Source organism: Salmo salar, chromosome 12 (assembly GCF_965601325.2).
Source record: "Salmo salar chromosome 12, fSalSal1, whole genome shotgun sequence".
Classification (NCBI taxonomy): domain Eukaryota; kingdom Metazoa; phylum Chordata; class Actinopteri; order Salmoniformes; family Salmonidae; genus Salmo; species Salmo salar.
Genome location: NC_138302.1, coordinates 93,116,272 through 93,141,525, shown reverse-complemented (window position 1 = coordinate 93,141,525; position 25,254 = coordinate 93,116,272). Strand labels below are relative to the sequence as shown.

Below are 25,254 nucleotides of genomic sequence, written 5' to 3'. Positions count from 1 at the left end.
GATGAGCCCAAACCTCCAGGTCCTGTGGAGGTAGATGAGAATGTACCGGGCACAGTGACCGTCTCCTGGTCGCCATCTCCTGATGAGAAGAGGGATGACAGGCTGCACTACCTGGTGTCGAAACGGGACTCAAGCAAGAGAACGTGGCACACAGTGGCAGACCACATCTTTAACAACAAGTTCACAGCCTGTAACATCATGCCTGGCAGAGAGTACCAGTTTCGTGTCTATGCCAAGAATGACATGGGCTCTTCTCAACCCTCAGAATCACCAAAGTGGGAAATCACAGGCAAAAGAGGTTTGTAAAAGCTGTTTGGGTCACTCTTCATTGTGGATTTTGGGTCAGTCTTTGTAGTGTCCATGTGCTTTGAAATGCATCAGAGTGGTTTTAATGCTTAACATACAAAAAGGCTAGCAATTTTTCAGGTCACTTGATGGCAATCCTAATAACTGAGAGCTTGGGCACTGACTGGTCCAAAGTCTCCCCAGCTTGTCATTTGGCCGTTAGATGAAGGGAAGTGTCCGTTCATGGTTTGCTCCTCCCAGAAGGAATCTTTATTAATAACGTTTTTAACATTATTGTATAATGCTAAAGCTTTATTAAAGATATGTTTTTTTGGTCAGCAACTGGTGAGCGGACATTTACACTTTCATCAGCTATACTTTCATTTCTGTCCATGTGCCAAATTCGGATGTGTGTAATAACTACTGTAATCTGTAATCTTGCCTCTGTGTTTGTGTTTTCAGAAAGGTTTGTGCTGGACAGGCCAGAATCTAAGACCTGCAACCTAGAGCGTCCTCCCAAATTCCTTGTCCCGTTAAAAATGCACACCGCTCCACAAGGTTATGAGTGCTACATGAGCTGTGCTGTCAGAGGGGACCCAACACCCCATGTCACATGGTACCGTAATAATATCAGCCTCAACACCAACACCAACTACCTAATCTCCAACACCTGTGGGGTCTGCTCCATGCTCATACTGAGGGTTGGACCCAAGGACACTGGAGAGTACAAAATCACCGCAGAGAACCACCTGGGCCGGGCAGAGTGCTCCACTAAGCTCACTGTCTCAGGTAGAAACACATTTTTTGCTGTACTACATTGAAATGCAAATCTGAGAGATAAAACTCATTTTTTGAGAGCAAACAATGAATTTGAAATGAAAACCAATACATTTAAAAACAGTTTGACTTATTTATAATCCCATTTTGTGTTCTTGTTTTTCAGATTAGATTGGCATTAAAAAGAAGACAATCATGTCCTTATTTTTTTATTCAAATAGCCTAAAGGAAAACTCCATCCAAAAACGATATTTTGGTATTTGTTTCATTTGGTATTTGTTTCATTGTTGACATAGTCCCACATTTTTTTGCTTATCAACAATCAGGTTTTCAAGATATGCAACTTTCAAAATACAGATATCATCCTCAGTATGATTAATTTTGTATCATATGATGCTGCTTTTTGCATCATATGATGCAAAATGCATCGTACAGGGATGATTTCTGTATTTTGAAAGTGACATATCTTGAACATTTGATTGCTGACAACCAAAATATTATAGGACTATGTCAACAATGGACTAATGAAACAAATGCCAAAATATAGTTTTTGGGTGGAATTTTCCTTTCACAGAAGTCCTCTGTTGTTTTCCAGTTCTGTGTAGAAATGACATTGTGAATATTTTTAAGTTCAGCGTTCCCTGTATCACATTTAACATAAGACTATTCTACATTCTGGGTGCTACATATGTTTGAAGATCTCAGGTTGAGATCTCACTCTTTGAATTAAGGAGAGACAATTATGTAAGGTAACAACAGTGTTCAATAATCAAAAGCAGCCTAAAAGCAAGTCATGAATAGTGTTGTGTTTGTGTTTTTTCTTCTCAAAGTGCAACATTGGTATAGGAAAGATGATTGGAAATAAAATGATGCATGTTGCTCTAGTTTTCAGTGGCTTTTGAGTAAATTTGATTTAGAAAATGAACAGTAAAATCAAGCAGAGAGAGAGATCAAGGTTTACTGGCGTAAACATTCAAATGAGAACTGCAAATGCATGGCTGTGTTTCATTAACTTCAAAGGTACTGACTAATTTCTGAAATGTGTTTTACCTGCTGTTTATGCTTCTCATGGAGTAATGCTGATTTGCCCATTTTTTTCTTTGAAAACTAGAATGAATATTTGTTGTCAATAGTGTTTGTTTTTGTTTTCCTCTTTCATTTTCTTTAGGCTATCTTTAATTATTAAACAAAATGTAAAATGTTTAATATAATAGAAGTTAATACATCTACTATCTTCAACTAATCACAATGTAGAAGTTAAACAAATAATGGATCTGAATGGTGTGTTGGAAAAGAGATATTTTTATGTTGGTTATGCTATGTACAAGAGCTTGGTGTAAATACATATTTCAAGCTCATATGATGTAGGAAGTTTGCATTCCTAATGTTTGAACAGGATAATCAATTAAAATCAGTGATTATTAGTTTAATTTGCGTACATTTTTGTGATGCTTTTTACATATACAGGAATGCTTAAGTGATTCGTGACTATTTGTTTTGTGGAGTTAGTCAACAACATAGCATTTTGATGGCTTTGAAATGTGTAGGAATCATTTATACCTACTGAATAGTACAGTATTTATTTTATAGAGCACTCAGAACCCAACTTTAACGCTATAAAATGTTTTGACAGGATAAAGCTCTCTTTTTCCACATTGACATTATCATTCTCTAGTTTAAATATCCTGCTCATAGAAGACAGTATTTTAAGTAGATTTTGATTAGTCATGTCCAATAGCAACCAACTCCAATAGAGTAAAACTACATGCTCAAATAAATCAAAGGTTGCTAATTTGCAACCAGATTAATGATAAATCGGTCATCATTACATGCATACTATTTCCTGTGGCATGCAGTCCAACATCTTTAGTCATCTTAAGTAGCATACTAACCAGTCTAGGTCCATCAACAGAAGTGGAAACGGACCTTTAAAATGCAGGATGTAGAGATGCCCGGACAGTGTTCAATGTTTGCTGCTGTAGAAGTTAATCTCATTATGACACTTCTATAACCTCCTTTTAAAAGCGTACTCTATAATAACGAGCCCGGTCCAATGTCTAGCGGGTATCTTCATTTTGAGGGAGGAGTCAGCTATCCATCCACTCTTGGTACATCCTTTTCAAGACCTGCAGCACTTGCGCCAAATAATGTATATGTCAGTAAGCCTATCCCCAGCAGTCACGGTGGAAGGACACGGTTAAGCCTTGCGCTGAGCATCTCAAAAAGGGTTTATTGCCTCTCAAAACGAAGACACCACACTCAAGTATCAGAAGGACTGTGGCTAGAAGGAGCAGAGAGGAGAGAGAACAAGTAAGTCCATTCCCTGGGCACAGGTCGAGGGGCTAAATGTCAACATGTGGGCATGATAATAATTCAAGACATATTGATATCATTATTGATAACATCTGTTCTGTGTAACTATACACAGTGTACCGTGGGTGTCTCTGCACGCCAATTGTAAATTGATCCTAAGCTGTTTAAAGGCTAATGGAATATGATGTCATTATGTCCTGTAAATAATTCAAATTAATGTAAGGTTGTTATGACACAAGGTTGTACAACGATGCAAGGAAGGGCATAAGTGCATCTAATTGAATGCTGATTGAGAGGGAAGCACAGCATTCAATTCCCAAATAAAACATCCATTACCTAGTGATGAAAAACAGTGATCAAAACTCAATTGAACTTGAAAACACAATTCAAAATATATATATATATATATAATAGTGAAATGTATAGTTGCTTAATGTATAATCCAATTGGCATAGGAAAATGACATTCATAAGCATGCAAATGGAATGTAATAAAAAACGATATGCTTACAAGTGTTTATATGATCTGGAAGCAATTGGCAGATGATGATGGTCTATTTTCAGGAATACACAGTGCTCAAGTAATGTAACCTAAAGCTGAGATGCATTTTGAGCTGAAGATGAAATGAGCTTGAGATGAGCTTGAGCATTAGATGCCTTATGAGCTTAATTATGTAGTGGATGTATGATAGGTGCTCAATGTTGATATAGTGATACCTAACCAAAAGTGTGGGAATACTTATAACGGTTAACAGTTTGATACATCTTGTGACTGCTCTCCTCTCAAAAGATCGGGGCAACTAAGAGAGGCATCTTCTAACTGTAAAGATGATGCTGTGTAGACTCAAACCCCCAATGGAACAGCTCAGGCAGTAAAAAGAGACTGATTGCCACTAGACGGAGCTCGGCGTCCTGGGACATAGACCTGCCACATACCCATCTTATTTATAAATCCATCCCACAGCACAGTTGCTAGGCAGGGCTATTTTTCATCCCATACAAATATGGAAGTACAGCACAGCATAGATTATGACATTTAAACTTGCACGGCATCCTAACGGAAATCCACCTCCTGGCTTGATTAATTTACTTTGGTTGTCTCATTGACAATCCAAAAGCAAGCAAAAGTTGTTAATGGCATTCGTAAAATAAGTGCATTTGAACTCTTACAACTGGGAACTGTACAGCTAGAGAAAGAGGAGTCATGGATTGTCTCCTAGCAACAATGAAAAAGTGAAGTGTAGCTTACATGAAAAACATTTAATTCCTTGGATAACCTCGTAGCAAAAAGCAGAGGTGCCAGAGTAGAGAAAAGGTGAAGAAGTCAGAATGAAGATGGTGAGCAAGGAGAAGGTTCTTGCGTAGTAAAATGTGACCTGTGGATTTAGCCTGTAGCAATGGAACACTGACAGGAGAATATATAAAATTCAATTAATATTTATACTAATTTCACATACGCAATAGCATTATATTTAGCATATATTCAAGCTCCAATGCTTTCTGTCAAAGTGGACAAACCCAATACATATACTGGCTCATGACCTGATCATTCTTCAGAATAACATTTAGCTTATATTGACTTAAAATTGCATAAAAATTAAGTGGACATGAGCGAGGTAGTCTACAGTAGCACGTTCCATTTTCAGCAAGTGACTTGCATCACATGTTGGTCCATGATAGATAGTTTTATGAGCTATGTGACCTATTGCATGCAAAATGAAGCAGGTCACTTGCCACAGCCTACTTTGGGCATGCTAAGTATTCTGTGATCACAGGAATTCTTTAATTTACCGTCCATCTTGAGTTACCACCTCTTGGAGCATATCATGATCCAACCACCTGCGCTAGTACGTGCTAAAGTAAAAGTTGCGATATAAAAAAGAAATGTACACTGACTGCACTGTCAAGTGACTGCAGTGTCAAGTATTTTTATGCGAAAGTGAGATCGTTAAGATTTCTGTGCACAATTTATGAACTGTGCAAGTTGCTTCATACCAAGAAATGTATGAAACATATTATTGTGTTTAAACAGAGAAAATATAGCATACACAGTGTGGGTATGGGTATTAGTTAAGAGTTTTATTGGATCTTGAAATGTAAACGTATGCATTAGACAATGGAGAATGCCGGTACGACTGCACTCAAACCCCCAAAATAAAAATAATCCACTTGCAAGGGTTTCCAAGGACTTGTTTTCAAATGTCCTGCTTGTCCAAATGTTAAAGACAGCGACAAGAATGCTGTATCCTACAATCTGTCACACTCTCTCCCTCCCATTCTCCCTTTTAATAGAGACGTCACCAAGAGCAAGGTTTACTCAAAATGTGTCAGCATCAGATTCCTTGGACAGAAATATTGCCTTAATCCAGCGGTTAAAGCAATGGGTAAATGGCACCCAGTGGAACCATCTGTAGAAGATTAATTGTGTGGGAGACAGATGGGGTTTCTTACTGTTACTAATAGCTGTCCTGTCCTGTGACGCCTACCATCCCACATGCTTAGCTCATATACTGAAGATCCTTTGTAAGCCACTTACAGAAAGTGATTCCTATAAACACTGTGGAGTGCAGTGACCAAGAGATGACAGCCATGTCAACCAAGCCATTATGTACTGTATGGTCCAGAGACTATTTATGATAACATTACGTTGATCACACTAAATAAAAAAATTATATTTGGTATTCTTACATTTTCCCATTAGAAACGTCTTCACCAGTTTATCTCAGGGTACCACTGTGCATTTACAATGGTATTCATGCAATATGTATACAAAATCTACGCAGTTGATAGGTAGGTTAACCAGTTAGCCAACCATAGTACAGTAGGTTAACCAGTTAGCCAACCATGGTACATTAGCCGGTTAAGCTTATTGGTTAAATGGTTAATTTGTATAATGTTTTTTTAGCTTGCTGCTTCGTATTTATTTAACCAAGCAGGTCAGTTAAGAACAAATTCTTATTGACAATGATGGCCTACCCCATCCAAACCCTAACCTGGACGATGCTGGGCCAATTGTACGTCGCTCTATGGGACTCACGGCTGGTTGTGATACAGCCTGGAATCAAACCATGGTCTGTAGTGACACCTCTAGCACTGAGATGCAGTGCCTTAGAGCGCAGCGCCACTCGGGAGTCCCCTGTATGTTGTATGTCATTCCAGGAGCACAGTACGTTTTGATTTTAATTTAGAACAGATTGATGGTGCTTGTTAAGAGATAAGAAAATACCTTATTGGACATCGCTACTTCGTGCACAACTTGATGCCAAACAAAAAACAGGATCTTGTTAACTTGATTTGAAACACATGTTCTCTATTTCAGTAGCAGAGAACCATCTGAAAAGCTGGCAAAACTACTATCCATAGTGAGATGAAATTCTTCAAGAATACTAAAGATGAGGAGCCAACTGCTCCAGGGCAGGGTAAGTCATGTATTTTTTTTTCTAAAGTGATGTTTAAAAAAAAAAGTCATCTTTATTTAACTAGGCAAGTCAATTAAGAACAAATTCTTATTTACAATAACAGCATAAGAAGAGGCAAAAGGGACAGGGCTGGGATAAAAATGTATAACGTAGGACAAAACACACATCACAACAAGAGAGACACCACAACACTACATGAAGAGAGACCTAAGACAACAACACAACATGGCAGCAGCACAACATGGTAGCAGCACAAACATTACATGTTTTCTAAACATAATATACTTTTTTATCAAATCGTAACTAATCAATGTAAATGTTCATATAACAATGAATAAATCAAGTTTCTTTCCGGTTTCGTATTATTCCTATAAGACTATTGTGATGTACTGTATATGTGTATGTCTAATCCTGCACTTTGTCCTACATCCCACTAGTGGCAATCAAAAAGAGATCCAGAGTCCCTGGGGTCATGATTACACAGTTTGTGGAGGAGCTTCCTGAGGGCATGACCACCCCTGATTTCACCCGCAAACCCATCGCTTTGACTATTCAGGAAGGTATGGTTCGTATATCAAACCACAATGAACATGTGAGATAGTACTAAAGTCTTTAAATTGCACATATTGTCTTGATCCTTGCTTGAAATTGACATTATACTGAGTTGACATTAACTGTGTTTTATTGCATTCTTTTATAAAGGGAAATGTGCTTTTTTCAAAGCAATTGTGTCTGGTAATCCGACACCAAGTGTGCATTGGACAAGAAATAATGGAGAAGTAACTGAACCAGGGAGATACAAAATGGTATCTGATCCAGCCACGCCTAATGAGCACTATATAGAGGTGAGTCAACACACTGGTACTGGAGAGGAGCAGCAATTTACAGTGACACCTTTTTTGTATTTCTAAACAACCTCAATGGATCCGAAACAACCTGATTTCCACCTTACGTAATACCAACCAGAGGGAGAAATAATACAAAAAAATGTTGGCTGCAATGAAGACTAAAAGATAACCTCGAAATCCACGTTAGCGAGCGATAAATCGCTGGCCAATGTTGACTGCAATTGAGATCAGCTGTGTTATTTTAGATGGTTTAATGAGAGATCAGCTGGTTACAATTAGCCCAGCACTTTTATAAATCTGTATTTTTCACATTATGCCATATCACTGTGGCCGTTGTTCTTCTTCTTTGCCTTCATCCCCAATCTGGGGTGACGTAACTGATGCTAACAAATTTTGTCCAAATGGTAATACTCTTGATCAATTTGTGTTCACAGATGCCGGAGGTATCTCCAGAACAAGCTGATACCTACAAATGCTTTGCCACTAATGAGTATGGAAAAGCTGTGGTCACCGCTAACCTCAATGTAATTGAAAGTGAGGACACCATTACTCCTGGGTTGATATACGGCGCTAAACCTGGTTACATCTCATAACTGAGTCTTGAACAACAGAAACATCATGTTACGTTAAATACTGTAGATCCTTAACAAAACACAGGCAGACACATATCCTCGGGATCTAAGCCAGACAAACTATAATTGATCCGATTGATCTTAATTAACCAAATCATCTAATGAAACGTCTCTTGCCTTTCAGTGGGATATAAGAAGAGCAAAGCTATGAAAGATGCACGAGCAGGTCAATCACTGAATTTCAATAACAAAACAAAGTTTAAGTGACATTAACTGTACAAAATAACTTAAAAGTTCAATCTCAATTTAGCTGCTGTGAAGCCACCTGAAGATTTCAAAAATCTCCTAACAAAAGCGTAAGACAATACTAGAAAAACTCAATCATAGCTAGGTTCTAGATCCTAATTATACCATAATGGTTTTGACGCGTGAATGAGATACAGTTGTATTCTTCTTGTTTAAGGGTTGTACAATCAGACAAAGATGACAAAAAAGATGGAGAAATCGATCCAAGGTTTTGGGATGTGTTGATGAGTGCCGACAAGAAAGACTATGAGAAAATCTGTGCTGAGTTTGGAGTCACTAACTTCCGCTGGATGCTGAAGACACTGAATGCGAAGAAGGTTGAGAGGGAGGAGGAACAAGCAAAGGTTTGCCTGAATCAGAGACAGTCAAAGATAATAAAAATGTCTATATATAGCTTAAGTTTTTTTTTTACATTTTAGTAATTTACAGTAGCAGACGCTCTTATCCAGAGTGACTTACAGGAGCAATTAGGGTTAAGTGCCTTGCTCAACGGCACATCGACCAATTTTTTTCACCTAGTCAGCTGGGGATTCAAATCAGCAACCTTTCGGTTACTGTCCCAAACTTTTAACCTCTAGGCTACCTGCCGCCCAGCATTTACCAGTATGTGAAAAGTGAGGTGTTTATTCCTTTTACATACACTGTTGTATTCCAAAATGAACAGTAACTGAATATCACCAACATCATTAACAGTGAATGTGTTTTTTGCTCCTACAGTATGTTGAAAACCTCAGCAATCTGAAACACATTGAAGTCAAACCTGGTGGAGGTGCAGAGTTTGAATTTGAGATGTCGCTTAAAGACCCCAACGTCAAGATCTTCCTGTTCAAGGTGAGAATAGTGTGAAATACACACTGTTATAATCATTGTAACAACAACCAAGCGGAACATGTTTGATTCTATTTTAGAATAACTAATAGGTGTCTTTAAATTAAATGTGTTTTTTTTGTATGCATTAATTAAGACTGACAATGTGTTTTTATACAGGATGGAGTAATGGTTCCGTTCAGTGTCGAAACAGAAGAGAAGCATTTTCTGAAGAAAACAGGAAGAAAATTTACATTTGGCATTAAGGATCTTGCTGGAGATGATGAAGGATTGTACCAAGTGATGGTGGAGGGGGTACTTATCTTCTCAACTGACTTCAAAGGTGAGATGTCTTCAATTTATTCTCTGTTTAATCATTTCCATTTCATATAGGCTGACAATCCCTAAGGCCAACAAAATTCCCTCAGGTTAGCCGGTATGCAAAAATGAATGTCTGTTCAATATCCACCAAAACAAAAAGGGAACAAAACACATGTTATACTGTAATTTTGTTCCAGATAAAGTATTTCTTCCAAATGTGTATTTTATTCAGTTCCCATGGTGGATTTCCTGGTCAAAATTCAGGAAGTGAAGGCCACGGAGAGAGAGGATGCCGTGTTTGAATGTGTCCTGTCATCCCCCATGTCAAAGATTCAATGGACGGGGAAGAATCAACCGTGTGAACAAGGGGAGAAGTTTGACATTGAAGTGTCAGAGGACATGCTCATCCATAGATTGGTTGTGAAGGACTGTGCGAAACTGGATGGTGGTATCTACTCAGTATGTGCAGGGATCAAGTCTTGCAATGCCTTTCTTGTTGTGGAGGGTAAGGAGATGACGTTTCAAACACAAAAAGTGGCGCTAAGTCATGTGACTCTTACTTGTGTAAGGGCATATAATGTCAAATATATGTCACTTGTTAAGTAAATTGATGAATATCATTCAAACATAATCCATATCAGACAGTACAAATGCAAAACATTGACAATCTTTACTAACCTATAACTCTACCTATGTTCTTATTTGCCCACGCTCCAGCTGATAACGATCCAGCCACCAAGGGGAAAAAGAAAGTCCGCAAAACAACTCGAGCTGGTGGGGGAGAGGTAGACTTGGCTAAAATAGCTGCAGAGCAGAAAGCTAAGCTGGACAAAGAGAGAGATGAGAGAATGGAATTGGCAAAACAGATTAAGGCAGACATGGATGCTAAGGCAGCAGCAGAGCCCGAACCAGAGCCGGAGAATAAGGACAAAAAGGAAGAGCCTGAGCCTGTGGAAGAGAAGAAGGAAGAGCTTGGAGACGAAGAGATACCAGTTGAAAAGAAGAAGAAAGAGCCTGGAGACGAAGAGATACCAGTTGAGGAGAAGAACAAAGAGCCTGGAGACGAAGAGATACCAGTTGAAGAGAAGAAGAAAAGAGTGAGAACCGGTCCACTGATCCCAGACACCATCATAGGTAAGAGGTTTCAAGGTGTTCAATGAAAACAGCTCCACTGATCCCAGACACTATCATAGGTAAGAGGTTTCAAGGTGTTCAATGAAAACAGGTCCACTGATCCCAGACACTATCATAGGTAAGAGGTTTCAAGGTGTTCAATGATTTGTAATGTCCAGGCATCACATTCACACTACATCATCTTTCTAACCAATTGACTACGACTTGATGTATCCTCTAGACCCAGGAGTGCACTTTACCAGTGGATTGTCAGACATCAGTGTTAATATGGGCAACAGAGGTGAACTGGAGTGTAAACTGAGCAGTGAAAGCTGTGAAGGAATCTGGTACAAAGATGGAAAAGAGGTGAGTTAGAAAAACGGTAGTAAGTATAAACATCATTTAAACTGAGTCCTCAGATTTGGAAATGCAATCATACATACAATACTCTTCAAAAATTGAATCTCAAATCCAACTTGTTTTTGCCGTCTTGTTTTGTCCACTACTACAGCAGGTAAGTTCTGTTCAGTATGAAACTGTGAAATACAAAAATATTGCAGAGACTAAATGCAGAAAAAGTAATAATTGAGCTGCAACAGCGCATGCAGTTCTTTACAGGTCTAAACAGTACTTTGTTTGTTTCCTTCCAGATAGAAACATCAGATGATATTGAGATGACACATGATGGGGCCTTTCACAGGCTTATACTGAAGAACTGCAAGGAGGAAGATTCTGGAAAATACCGATTTGAAGCTGACGGACGTAAAACAGAGTCCATGCTCATTGTAGAGGGTAAAGGAATCCATCCATCCAACTTTTTAAATAATTAATGGAAACATTGAGGCAGTTGAACTGAAGTTCAGGATCAGTATTGAGCGAATGCAGCATACTCTGAAGATGGACATGCAATGCCAAGTCAACTAACACATATTGTATCTACTATATGTACTGTATTTGTGCTATTAAATGTATGTGACACCTGCGTTCCAGATCCACCCAGAGTAAACGCAGATGACCTGGCTGCCTTCTCAAAGCCCGTCATAATAAAGGTTGGCCAGAACGCCACCTTCAAGCTGTCTTTTATGGGTCGTGACCCAATGAAGATCTATTGGTACAACGAAGGTGAGGAGTTGGTGGAGGACAAACACATCAACATTGAGAAGTCGCTCACACACAGTCGCCTCCTCCTCAGCAAGTGCCAGCGGAAAGCCACAGGAGAAATCAAGATCAAGATCAAAAATGAATGTGGAACCATTGAGGGCATATCCAGGTTGATTGTGCTGGGTCAGTGGGATGATATGAATCTATTTGCAATGTTGCTACGACAATCCTTTGTGCTTGCCTGAATGACACAACAGGGTGTCTCCACCTTTTACGCAATATTGGCAACACAGCTTCTAGCTTCATACACAGCATTATCTCAGATAACATAAGGCTAACTGGAGTATAATTAGGCTCCCCTATATCTATTCACAGACAGACCAAGCCCTGCCCTAGGACCTGTGGAGATCATTGAAGCTTCTTCGGCTGTACTTGACTTTAAATGGAGGCCTCCCAAAGACAATGGTGGCTCTCCTGTGATCAACTACATCATGGAACGACAACAGCTGGGCCGTAACTCCTGGATGAAGCTGGGTCAGATCCCTGGAGAGCCCAAATACAGGGACACCAATGTAGACCATGGAAGGAAGTATTGCTACCATATCAGGGCTGTGACTGAGCAGGGCATAAGTGAAATGATGGAGACAGATGACATCCAGGCCGGTACAAGAGGTAAGGCATAATCTGTCACCAGAATGCAAAATTTAGCTGTTGAATTAGGGTTCTCTCTTTCTCCCAATGGAGGATGCCGTCAGACCTCCAAAATGTACTTTTTTTCCCTTGTTACCTAGCATATCCAGGACAACCTTCCTCACCCAAAGTGATCAGTGCCTTTGCAAACTGTATCAATCTGGAATGGGTTCCCCCTTCCAACACTGGAGGAACTAATATTCTAGGTTACCACCTGGAGAAACGCAAGAAGGGCAGCAATCTATGGGGTTCAATGAACAATGTGAAAGAGCCAATCAAAGGTGTGGCCATTTCAACACTTGGTTCATCATGCAAGAGTCTTTCTGTATTTGTTTTGTTTGAATTGCATTCCATACCAGTACACAACCTGATTTCTATATTGCTATAAATGCAACCATACTGTCAAAGTGCTTAAACAATAAAGAAATATTTTGATCCCTTCATGATCTATTCTTTGCCACACCCATACCTTCAGGTCAAGGGATTGCAGTCAAAGACGTTATTGAGGGACTAGAGTACGAGTTCCGTGTTGCAGCTATCAACATATCTGGTGCTGGAGAGCCAAGTACCCCCTCTGAATTTGTTATTGCAAGAGACCCAAAGAGTAAGTAATATGATCTGTTTCATTCTGAGATAGCGATGACGAACTGAAAATCAGCCATCATTTGATAATACAACATGGCATTTGACTGGTAAATAAGGCATAATGTTACAGTTCAAATATAAAGTATGTTTATGAGCAGCTGTCGCAAACAGTATATTCTACTCACCCCCGAAATCATTGGTGTCCTTTCAGAGCCCCCCGGTCAAGTCATTGACCTGAAGGTGACAGACTCCACCTACACCACCTTGTCCCTGGGTTGGAATAAACCCATAGAGGAGGAAGGGGTCCAAGATGAAGCAAAGGGATACTTTGTGGAAATCAGACCAGCAGCAAACCCAGAGTGGGACCGCTGTAACAATAACCCCATCATCATGACCTCCTATAACATTTTGGGTCTTAAGTCAATGGCCATGTACTGGGTGAGAGTGATTGCCACCAATGATGGGGGAGAAGGGGAGCCAAAAGGCTTGGACAACTACATCATTGCAATGCCCCCCCCAGGTGAGTGACATCAAATCGTCAACATTGTTGTTGTCAAGTTTGTGTTCACAGTATCATGATAGTAGTTCTAAGACTGAAACACAGAATGAAAACCTAAAACCTGGAGTGATTATACACATATTATTATATTCACATTATCTTATTTGAAACTATATAATTTCAAAGTATTTTTTATCTAACTTTCTCGTTTCTCATAGTGAGACCACATTTCACTGATCGCAAAAGGATGAGCTTCATGGTTGTGAGAGCCGGGAATTCTGCTCGAATCAACATCAACTTTGAGGTCAGCAAAATCTTGTGCATGTAAACAATGCCTTATCCGGTCTTACATCGGAATGACCAGTTTCTAAGGCAAATTACAGAACTCAGTCTGCTATTCCATGTAAGTGTGATACTCTGTGACCTAGAATGTGTTGCGATGGTGTAGAAATACAAAATCAGAGCAACAAATTCTGTAATGAAATGTGATGGATGTTAACAGAGACACTTAACAAAGTGGATTGCTAATTGTAGAAACATTCACTTAACCTTTTATTGCTGTGGGCTAAATCACGGCCACAGAGTGATTCTTGGTAGTTTTAAACAAATCTACTTTGAAAAAAGGTATACACCTCACACACATGATTATGGGTTAAAAGAAAGACACCTGTACCATCTCAGATATACAGTATGCATTAAGTTTTAAGTTTGTATCCCAATATTACAATTTAAATACAGTATATCACAGAAGACTGAAATATTTGTCAGGTTTTTTGGAATATTCCACCCATGAAGCCAAAGAGGGGGCTTTTGGTCATTGTCTGCAGGAAAGGGCTACAATACCAAACAAACTCATCGGTCTATTTCTACGTTGTCTTTCGGCAGGCTTCTCCTATGCCAAACATAACGTGGCTAAAGGATGGGATGCCAGTATCAAAACGTGTAACCATTAGCAACTCTGATAATACATCCCAGCTCCTAATCCCCACATCTGAGCGTCCCGACACAGGAATCTACACCATCATCGTCAAGAACATGGTTGGTCAGGAGACCTTCAGTATCGAGATCAGAGTCACAGGTATAATCATACAAGCAAGACATTCCATTAAATATTGACAGTGCGTGGTGGAAAGTGAATGTTACTGACAGTGATGGGTGGAAAGTGAGTGTTACTGACAGTGAGTGGTATTGACAGTGAGTGATATTGACAGTGAGTGGTAATGACAGTGAGTGGTGGAAAGTGAGTGTTACTGACAGTGATGGGTGGAAAGTGAGTGTTACTGACAGTGAGTGGTATTGACAGTGAGTGGTATTGACAGTCAGTGGTATTGACAGTCAGTGGTAATGACAGTGAGTGGTATTGACAGTGAGTGGTATTGACAGTGAGTGGTATTGACAGTGAGTGGTATTGACAGTGAGTGGTAATGACAGTGAGTGGTATTGACAGTGAGTGGTATTGACAGTCAGTGGTAATGACAGTCAGTGGTATTGACAGTGAGTGGAATTGACAGTCAGTGGTGGAACTCTGTAAAAGATCACTACTGTGTTTACTATATGTCGTCTGTGGCATGAGGAGGGGTTGTGAGGGAGGGGTGCGTGAGATTATTTAAGATACTATTTGAAGAAGTAGGGTTCCAGATATTTTTGGAAGTTGGGTAGGGACTCTGCTGTCCTAGCTTCAGGGGGAAGCTGGTTCAACCATTGGGGTGCCAGGAGAGAGGAGAGCTTGGACTGGGCTAAGCAGGAGTTGCCCTCCCGAAGCGGAGGGAGGGCCAAAAGACCAGAGGTGTCAGAACGGAGTGCTCGGGTTGGGGTGTAGGGTTTGAGCATAGCCTGAAGTTAAAGAGGGGCAGTTCCTCTTGCTGCTCCATAGGCAAGTACCATGGTCTTGTAGTGGATGCGAGCTTCGACTGAAAGCCAGTGGAGTGTGTGAAGGAGCGAGGTGACATGGGAGAAATTGGGAAGGATGAACACCAAGCGGGCCGCAGCATTCTGGATAAGTTACAAGGGTTTGATGGCAGGGAGCCTAGCCAACAGCAAGTTGCAGTAATCCAGACGGGAGAGGACAAGTGCCTGGATTAGGACCTGCACTGCTTCCTGTGTGAGGTACGGTCATACTCTACGGATGTTGTAGAGCATGAACCTACAGGAGCGAGTACTGCTTTTAAGTTTGCAGAGAACGACAGGGTGTTGTCCTGGGTCACGCCAAGGTTCTTTGCACTCTGGGAGGGAGACACAGTGGAGTCAACCATGATGGAGTGGAGTGGGCAGTGCTCGGGTTGGGGTGTAGGGTTTGAGCATAGCCTGAAGTTAAAGAGGGGCAGCTCCATGCTTTCCCCGTGAGGAAGAGAAGCTTGAGGTTGAGGTGGTGGGCCGACATCGAAGCTGATATCTGCCAGAGATGGGTTTCGCCAACTGGGTGTCAGAAGGGGGGAAGGAGAAAAGTAGTTGAGTGTCATCCGCATAGCAATAATAGGAGAGACCATGTGAGGATATGACATGTGCTGAAGAGTGGTGTGTTCTGTAGAGTCTACTTTACAACGACAAATAAATGTATTACACTGTATGTGTAATATTACATGTACTGTACATTCAAATGAATGGTTGACGACCATGTCTCTCTTACCTGGTTACAGATGATCCCAAGCCTCCCGGCCCAGCGGAGTTGGAACAGAATGTTCCTGGAACAGTGACTGTGACCTGGACTCCCTCCCCAGATGAGAAGAGGGACGACAGGCTGCACTACATAGTGTCCAGACGCGACTCCGTCAAGCGAATGTGGCAAACTGTAGCCGACCACCTCTTCAACAACAAGTTCACAGCCCTCAACATCATGGCTGGACGAGAGTACTACTTCCGTGTCTACGCCAAAAATGACATGGGTCTCTCTGAGCCTTCTGAGTCGCCAACCTGGGGAGTGAACAAGAAAAAAGGCACGTTAAGATTGTCTGGTGTCATTGTTCATTATCCAGAGAGAGAATCATAAGTCACCCTCAAGAGGAAACCAAAACAGATGTTTGTTGATTGGTAGTTAGTTAACATGTTTGTCATTTAAAGGGGAGAAGCTACAGCACACTGTGGTCTGTGACACTGTTCTGAAAAAGGTCTCAGACCAAAACCTTGTGGTCGCAGAACTATGATACTGTACTTTGAACAACAGTTCAATGAGTTTCAACAGTTTCACATTTCTCATGAATAGGCTAAATAAAACTAAATTAAGTCATGAAAGCAATTTGAACCACTAACTGAGACTTTCCCATATTTATTGTGTTTCATCTAGATAAGTTCTCAATGGCTTTCAGCTCATTCAAGAGCCTCAACTTTGAGTCAGCACCATCGTTCTTAGTTCCACTGAAAACGCACAGCACCCCTGAGAGCTACGAGTGCTACATGAGCTGTGCTGTCAGAGGGGACCCAACACCTCATGTCACATGGTACCGCAACAACATCAGCCTCAACACCAACACCAACTATCTTATCACCAACACCTGTGGGGTCTGCTCCATGCTTATACTGAGGGTTGGACCCAAGGACACTGGAGAGTACAAAGTCATCGCAGACAATGCCTTGGGCAGGGCAGAGTGCTCCACCAAACTCACAGTCAACGGTATAAAAAATAAAATAAAAGTCTTGCTGTACTACATTGAAATATAGCATGTTCACATGATGTGTAAAATAATGTTTTTAAACTACAATCTGTCTTTTCATTATCTTTCAGAGTGAAGTGGTTCCACAGTCCTCCAGTTCTGCTTCGCAAAGACTGTCAGATTGCCCAGAGCAACCAGAAACACTGCAGAGAGCTGAAATGGATGCGTGTTGATTATATCCTCAGAGAGTAGACATGTTCTTTAGTCTTCTGGAAAAAGAAGAATATCAATAGTGGTTTGAGATACAGTAGTGTGTGTTGAAAGAGATTATGTAATGACTTATTCATACTGTCAATAGGCCTGCAATGAGTTTCCCCAACTTTTCTTTGACAGAAACTTGACAATCCAATCCTAGATGTGTTCTCTTGTTGACTCTCAAGACTCTCAAGACAGAGGCAACAGAAGAGATTCCCATAATTTAAGACGCATGCAATTTGAAATCAATATTCCATAGGCCACTCACATGGTGTCCATTGCCTAGGCTGTCCACTGTGACCCCCCCCCCCCCCCCCCCCGCTCCATAAAATATTCCATGGGTAAACACACCCGGTATTGTTTTGCCAACTGTTACACGGCTTCACATACCTCTTTTACGGCTAGCATGCAGTCGTGTTCTTTCGGAGGATATTGAGAGTTTATAATGGAAGGTAATAAATTAGAAGAATTCATAGGCATGACTGAGTTTGACCTTATGTACATTTGGTCCTGGGCTGGTTTCAAGTTTCAGAAAGTGTAAACTTTCTACATGACAATGCATGGTTCTGTAGTGATTGTTGACTTAAGCGGACAATAATTATTTTATAGCATAACAATGTAACAGGCTTTGACATTTACAAGCATACAAACTGGTGGACAACAATAAGTTCACTGTATTTACACTGTATTTTACAGTTGTTTTAAATACAGTAAATACAGTAATACAGCAATACAACATTATTAAAAGTTAATGTGATTCATGGAAATGTAAGTCAAATTCCTAATAGTGAAAGCAAGTTATCCTAACTGTCGGCTACTTGAGATTCAGTGTACTGTCAATCTGATTTTGAACCTAATAACTTAAAATAATTTTGCCTGCATTGAAGTAAGTAGCAAGAAGTGGATATAAGCTTCCTCCCTTTACTTTATTTGTTTGGTAAAAATATGTAAACAACTGGATGGAAAAGCAATGGACAGGAAACGTGGGGTGTGAGTTGATGCAGAATTGTTTTGTGAAGGAATACAAATAGCTCTTGACCCTGTAGTAAATGCCTTCTGGAATGTCAACCTTCTCAGCTCAGCTTCCCATGCCTGTGTCCAGTCAACCTTCCTGTGTCAAACACCAACTATTATATCGTTGCCTGAAATATCCACAACACACAGTCAATTGTGCTTGGACCCAGCATAACTTGGTCATTGCTAAGAATACAATAAAGATACAAGAAGGACTCCTGGTGGTTTTAAGTTCCAGTGTTCTAAGTTCCAACCAGTTCCTGTGTTCTATTCCAACCAGTTCCTGTGTTCTAAGTTCCAACCAGTTCCTGTGTTCTAAGTTCAATCACATCAAATCACGCGTACACATATTTCACACATATTTAGCTTGTGTTCCTAGCTCCAACAGTGCGGTAGTATCTAACAATTCATAACAATACACACAAATCTAAAATTAAAATAATGTAATTAAGAAAAAATTGAAATATTAGGACAAGCAATGTCGGAGTGGCATTGACTAGAATACACTACAATACAATATATACATATGAAATGAGTGTAACTGTATGTAAACATTAAAGTGACCAGTGATTCCATGTATATGTACATTGTGCAGCAGCCTCTAAGGTGCAGGGTTGAGTAACTGGGTTGTAGCCGGCTAGTGACTAAATTCAGAGCAGGGTACTTGGTGGATGCCGGGCTAGTGATGGCTATTTAAAAGTGTGATGGCCTTGAGATAGAAGCTGGTTTTCAGTCTCTCGGTCCCAGCTTTGATGCACCTGTCCTGAGCTCTACTTCTGGATGATAGCGGGATGAACAGGCTGTGGCTCGGGTGGTTGATGTCCTTGATTATCTTTTTGGCCTTCCTGTGATATCGGGGGCTGTAGGTGTCCTGGAGGGCAGGCAGTTTTTCCGCCAGTAATGCGTTGGGCAGACCGCACCACCCTCTGGAGAGCCCTGCAGTTACGGGCGGTGCAGTTGTCATACCAGGCGGTGATACAGCCCGACAGGATGCTCTCAATACATCTGTAACAGTTTGTGAGGGTCTTAGGGGTCAAATAGAATTTCTTCAGCCTCCTGAGGTTGAAGAGGCACTATTGCACCTTCTTTACCATACTGTCTGTGTGGTTGGACCATTTCAGATTGTCAGCGATGTGTACGCAGATGAACTTGAAGCTTTTCCCTTTCTCCATTGTGGTCCCGTCGATGTGGATAGGGGTGTGCTCCCTCTGCAGTTTCCTGAAGTCCAGGATCAGATCCTTCGTTTTGTTGACGTTGAGGGAGAAGATTATTTTCCCGGTACTACTCCACCAGGGTCCTCACCTCCTCCCTGTAGGCCGTCTAGTCATTGTTGGTAATTAGGCTTACTACTGTTGTGTCGTCTGCAAACTTGATGATTGAGTTGGAGGTGTGCATTGCCACGCAGTCATGAGTGAACAGGGAGTACAGGAGGGGGCCGAGCACACACCCTTGTGGGCCCCTGTATTGATGATCAGCGAAGTGGTATTGTTTCCTACCTTCACCACCTGGGGGGCGGCCCGTCAGGAAGTCCAGGACCCAATTACACAGGGTGGGGTTCAGACCCAGGGCTCTGAGCTTGATAATGAGCTTGGAGGGTATTACTTAATAGTGTTGAAGGCTGAGCTGTAGTCAATGAACAGCATTCTTACATAGGTGTTCCTCTTGTCCAGATGGGATAGGCCAGTGTACAATGCGATGGCGATTGCAGCGTCTGTGGATCTATTGGGGTGGTATGCAAATTGAAGTGGGTCTAGGGTGTCAGGTAAGGTGGAGGGGATATGATCCTTAACTAGCCTCTCAGAGCACTTCATGATAACAGAAGTCAGTGCTACGGGGCAATAGTCATTTAGTTCAGTTACCTTCTTGGCTACAGGAACAACGGTGGACATCTTGAAGCAAGTGGGGACAGCAGACTGGGATAGGGAAAGATTTAATATGTCCGAAACACTCCAGTTACTTAGTCTGCGTATGCTCTGAAGACACGGCTGGGGATGTAGTCTGGGCCGGCAGCCTTGCGAAGGTTAACACACTTAAATGTCTAACTCATGTCGGCCATCGAGAACGAGAGCCCACAGTCCTTGAGAGCAGGCCACGTCGGTGGTTATCCTCAAAGGGGGCGAAGGTGTTTAGCTTGTCCGGGAGCAAGACAGTATCCACGGTGTGGCTGGTTTGTAATCCGTGATTGTCTGGAGTGCCTGCCACATACAGTTGAAGTCGGAAGTTTACATAAACCTTAGCCAAATACATTTAAACTCAGTTATTCACAATTCCTGACATTTAATCCTAGTAGATCTTTCCTGTTTTGGGTCTTTTAGGATCACCACTTTATTTTACAAATGTGAAATGTCAGAATAATAGTAAAGATAATTATTTTTTTCAGCTTTTATTTCTTTCATCACATTCCCAGTGGGTTAGAAGTTTACATACACTCAATTAGTATTTGGTAGCATTGTCTTTAAAATGTTTAACTTGGGTCAAACGTTTCGGGTAGCCATCCACGAGCTTCCCACAATAAGTTGGGTGAATTTTGGCCCATTCCTCCTGACAGAGCTGGTGTAACTGAGTCAGGTTTGTAGGCCTCTTTGCTCGCAAATGCTTTTTCAGTTTTTCCCACAAATTTTCTATAGGATTGAAGTCAGGGCTTTGTGATGGCCACTCCAATGCCTTGACTTTGTTGTCCTTAAGCCATTTTGCCACAACTTTGGAAGTATGCTTGGGGTCATTGTCCATTTGGAAGACCCATTTGTGACCAAGCTTTAAAGTTCCTGACTGATGTCTTGAGATGTTGCTTCAATATATCCACATAATCTTCCTCCTCATGATGCCATTTATTTTGTGAAGTGAACCAGTGCCTCCTGCAGCAAAGCACCCCCGCAACATGATTCTGCCATTGGGATGGTGTTCTTCGGCTTGCAAGTCTCCCCCTGTTTCCTCCAAACATAATGATGGTCATTATGGCCAAACAGTTCTATTTTTGTTTCATCAGACCAGAGGACATTTCTCCAAAATGTACGATCTTGGTCCCCATGTGCAGTTGCAAACCGTAGTCTGGCTTTTTTATGGCGGTTTTTCTGAGCGGCCTTTCGGGTTATTCGATATAGGACTCATTTTACTGTGGATATAGATACTTTTGTACCTGTTTCCTCCAGCATCTTCACAAGGTCCTTTGCAGTTGTTCTGGGATTGATTTGCACTTTTTGCACCAACGCACATTAATCTCTAGGAGACAAAACACGTCTCCTTCCTGAGGGTATGACGTCTGCCTGGTCCCATGGTGTTAATACTTGCATACTATTGTTTGTACAGATGAACGTGGTACCTTCAGGCATTTGAAGATTGCTCCCAAGGATGAACCAGACTTATGGAGGTCTACAATTTCTTTTCTGAGGTCTTGGCTGATTTCTTTTGACTTTCACATGATGTCAAGCAAAGAGGCACTGAGTTTGAAGGTAGGCCTTGAAATACATCCACAGGTACACCTCCAATTGACTCTAATTATGTCAATTAGCCTATCAGAAGCTTCTAAAGCCATGACATAATTTTCTGGAATTGTCCAAGCTGTTTAAAGGCACAGTCAATTTAGTGTATGTAAACTTCTGACCCACTGGAATTGTGATGCAGTAAATTCTAAGTGAAATAATCTGTCTGTAAAGAATTGTTGGAAAAATTACTTGTCATGCACAAAGTAGATGTCCTAACCGACTTGCTAAAACTATAGTTTGTTAACAAGAAATTTGTGGAGTGATTGAAAAACGAGTTTTAATGACTCCAACTTAAGCGTATGTAAACTTCCGACTTCAACTTTACATCTTGTGTCTGAGCTGTTGAATTGCGACTCCACTGTCTCTGTACTGACATGTTGCCTGTTTGATTGCCTTACAGAAGGCATAACTGCACTGTGTGTATTCAACCATATTCCCAGTCACCTTGCCTTGGTTAAATGCGGTAGTTCACGCTTTCAATTTTATGCAAATGCTGCCATTTTTCTATGGTTTTTGGTTTGGGTAGGTTTTAATAGTCTCAGTGGGAAAAACATCCCCTCTACAGTTCCTGATGAAAACAGTCACCTTGTCAGTGTAAACGTCAATGTTATTTTTAGAGGCAACCCGGAACTTATCCCAGTCCTCGTGATCAAAACAATCTTGAAGCATGGATTCTGATTGGTCAGACTAGCATTGACGAGACCTTAGCATGGATACTTCCTGTTTGAGTTTCTGCCTATAGGAAGCAGAATGGAGTCGTGATATGATTTGCTGAAGGGAGGGGAGGACCTTGTAGTCATCGTGAAAGGAAGAGTAACAGTGGCCGAGAGTTTTTGAAGGCAGAGTACTGCAGGTAATGCATTGATAAAACTTCGGTAGCGTTTTCCTCAAATTTGATTTGTTAAAGTCCCCAGCTACAATAAATATGACCTCAGGATATGTGGTTTCCAGTTTGCACAAAGTCCAGTGTAGTTCCTTGAGGGCACGGATATACACGGATGTAACTATAACCGAAGAGAGTTCTCTTTAGAGGTAATACAGTCGGCATTTGATTGTGAGACATTCTAGGTCGGGTGAGCAAAAGGACTTGAGTTCCTGTACGTTATCACAATCACACCATGAGTAGTTAATCATGAAACATACACCTCCGCCTTTCTTCTTCCGGAGAGTTCTTTGTTTGGAGCATCAGGTAGTCTAGTGGTTAGAGTGTTGGCCTAGTAACCGAAAGGTTGCAGGATCAAATCCCTGAGCTGACAAGGTAAAAATCTGTCATTCTGCCCCTGAACAACACAGTTAACCCACTGTTCCTAGGCCATCATTGAAAATAAGAATTTGTTCTTAACTGACTTGCCAAGTTAAATATATATATTTTTAAATCCTGTCTGTGCGATGTACTGAGAACCCGGCTGTATGGATGGGGACAGTATATCTGGAGAGAGCTATGGTTCTGTGAAACAGAGTATGTTAGAGTCCCTGAAGTCTGGAAGGAGATCCTCACCCTGAGCTTGTTTACTTTATTGTCCAGGGACTGAACATTAACGAGTATGGTGGATGGTGTGCTTCTGAATCGGACTAGAAGGCCACTCTGAATACCTCTTCTCCAACCAGTTCCTGCTTTCTAAGTTCCAACCAGTTCCTGAATTCGATGTAACAACCAGTTCCTGCTTTCTAAGTTCCAACCAGTTCCTGAATTCGATGTAACAACCAGTTCCTGCATTCTAAGTTCCAACCAGTTCCTGCATTCTACTGTAAGTTCCAACCAGTTATTGATTGCATGATTGTGATTGTGTCCAGCACATTTCAGATGTTGAAAGTTGCTTGCAATCCACGTTATCTACAAAGATATGTATTAAGAAATTAAGCTGCTTCCCCTATACAGCTGTCCAGGCTGGGTTTGTCAGTATACCCACAACCTGCACAAAAACAATTGTATATCATGTTGTGGTTAAAGTTCTGAATGACACAATTTCATGTGTACAACATCAAAAGACCTACATCACTATACTGAGGGCATATCCATTTTGAAAAGGGTGTTTTTGGGAGCTTTTGTAAATGTAGCATCCATACTGCAGAACGAGGATCAGGAAGTCAAAATCGGTGGTTGAGGTATGTTTCATAAGAACAAGTCAAATCAGGCCTCCCGAGTGGCGCAGCGGTCTAAGGCACTCCATCGCAGTGCTAGCTGCGTTACTACAGATCATGGTTTGATACTGGGCTGTGTCGCAGCCGGCCGCGACCGGGAGACCCATGAGGCGATGCACAATTGGCCCAGCATCGTCCGGGTTAGGGGAGGGTTTGGCCGACCAGGATGTCCTATTCCCATTGCGCTCTAGCGACTCCTGTGGTGGACCCGGTGCATGCACACTGACACGGTCGCCAGGTGTATGGTGTTTCTTTCGAAACATTGGTGCGGCTGGCTTCCGGGTTAAGCGTGCGTTGTGTCAAGAAGCACTGCGGCTGGGCGGCTCTCGACCTTTGCCTCTCCTGAGTCAGTACGTGAGTTGCAGCAATGGGACAAGACTGTAACTACCAATTGGATTTGATGAAAAAGGGGGTGAAAATAAAATGTTAAAAAAGTCAAATCGAATAAAAATGTCTGGACAGTTCTATAACATGCCTTTTACATACGATATACAGATGAGGTTGTACAAAAAGTAAATTCATCCTTTAATTGCTTACGGATTGGTGGGTCCCTTCCACGGGACGGTTGAGCTAATGTAGGCTAATGCGATTAGCATGAGGTTGAAAGTAAGAAGAACATTTCACAGGACATAGACATATCTGATATTGGCAGAAAGCTTAAATTCTTGTTCATCTTACTGAACTGTCCAATTTACAGTTGCTATTACAGTGAAAGAATACCATCCTATTGTTTGAGGAGAGTGCACAGTTTTGAAAATGAAAAAGGTATTAATAAACAAATTAGGCACATTTGGGCAGTCTCGATACAACATTTTGAACATAAATGCAATGTTTCATTGGATCAGTATAAAACGTTGCACATACACTGCTGCCATCTAGCGGCCAACATCTAAATTGGAATAATACATTAAGGCCTTTTTCTTGCATTTCAAAGATGATGGTACAAAAAATGGTTTTAAAAACAGTTGTTTTTTTCTTTGTATTATCTTTTCCCAGATCCAATGTGTTATATTATCCTACATTCCTTTCACATTTCCACACACTTCAAAGTGTTTCCTTTCAAATGGTACCAAGAATGTGCATATCCTTGATTCAGGGCCAGAGCTACAGGCAGTTAGATTTAGGTATGTCATTTTAGG

The 25,254-nt window shown here is 41.1% G+C and overlaps 2 protein-coding genes across 9 annotated transcripts in view; both read left to right on the top strand.

Annotated features, from left to right (window-relative positions):
* Positions 1 to 2,492, top strand: part of igfn1.1 (immunoglobulin like and fibronectin type III domain containing 1, tandem duplicate 1) — a 33,664-nt gene extending 31,172 nt beyond the window's left edge. For all 7 annotated transcript variants that reach the window (XM_014133791.3, XM_014133794.3, XM_014133793.3 and 4 more), the window contains 3 exons: positions 2 to 298; positions 748 to 1,074; positions 1,229 to 2,492. In XM_014133791.3, coding sequence (XP_013989266.3) covers positions 2 to 298; positions 748 to 1,074; positions 1,229 to 1,233 — 629 coding nt within the window. In that variant the 3' untranslated portion in view covers positions 1,234 to 2,492. The remainder of the gene's footprint in view (position 1; positions 299 to 747; positions 1,075 to 1,228) is intronic.
* Positions 2,493 to 2,610: 118 nt separating this feature from the next.
* LOC106566017 (immunoglobulin-like and fibronectin type III domain-containing protein 1) lies at positions 2,611 to 18,707 on the top strand. Of its 2 annotated transcripts, none has more exons than XM_014133796.3 (24): positions 2,611 to 3,372; positions 6,697 to 6,793; positions 7,231 to 7,353; positions 7,496 to 7,638; positions 8,076 to 8,175; positions 8,398 to 8,439; positions 8,524 to 8,569; positions 8,677 to 8,863; positions 9,237 to 9,350; positions 9,507 to 9,669; positions 9,880 to 10,152; positions 10,365 to 10,781; positions 11,002 to 11,126; positions 11,411 to 11,552; positions 11,751 to 12,044; positions 12,237 to 12,533; positions 12,653 to 12,832; positions 13,027 to 13,155; positions 13,348 to 13,656; positions 13,854 to 13,939; positions 14,521 to 14,713; positions 16,272 to 16,568; positions 16,916 to 17,242; positions 17,354 to 18,707. In XM_014133796.3, exons 2-24 carry the CDS (start codon positions 6,742 to 6,744, stop codon positions 17,356 to 17,358), a joined length of 4,044 nt encoding a protein of 1,347 aa, XP_013989271.2. In that variant the 5' UTR covers positions 2,611 to 3,372; positions 6,697 to 6,741; the 3' UTR covers positions 17,359 to 18,707. The 2 variants fall into 2 exon arrangements, with proteins under 2 accessions (XP_013989271.2, XP_013989270.2); XM_014133795.3 differs by having other exon boundaries at positions 6,694 to 6,793.
* Positions 18,708 to 25,254: the final 6,547 nt, after the last annotated feature.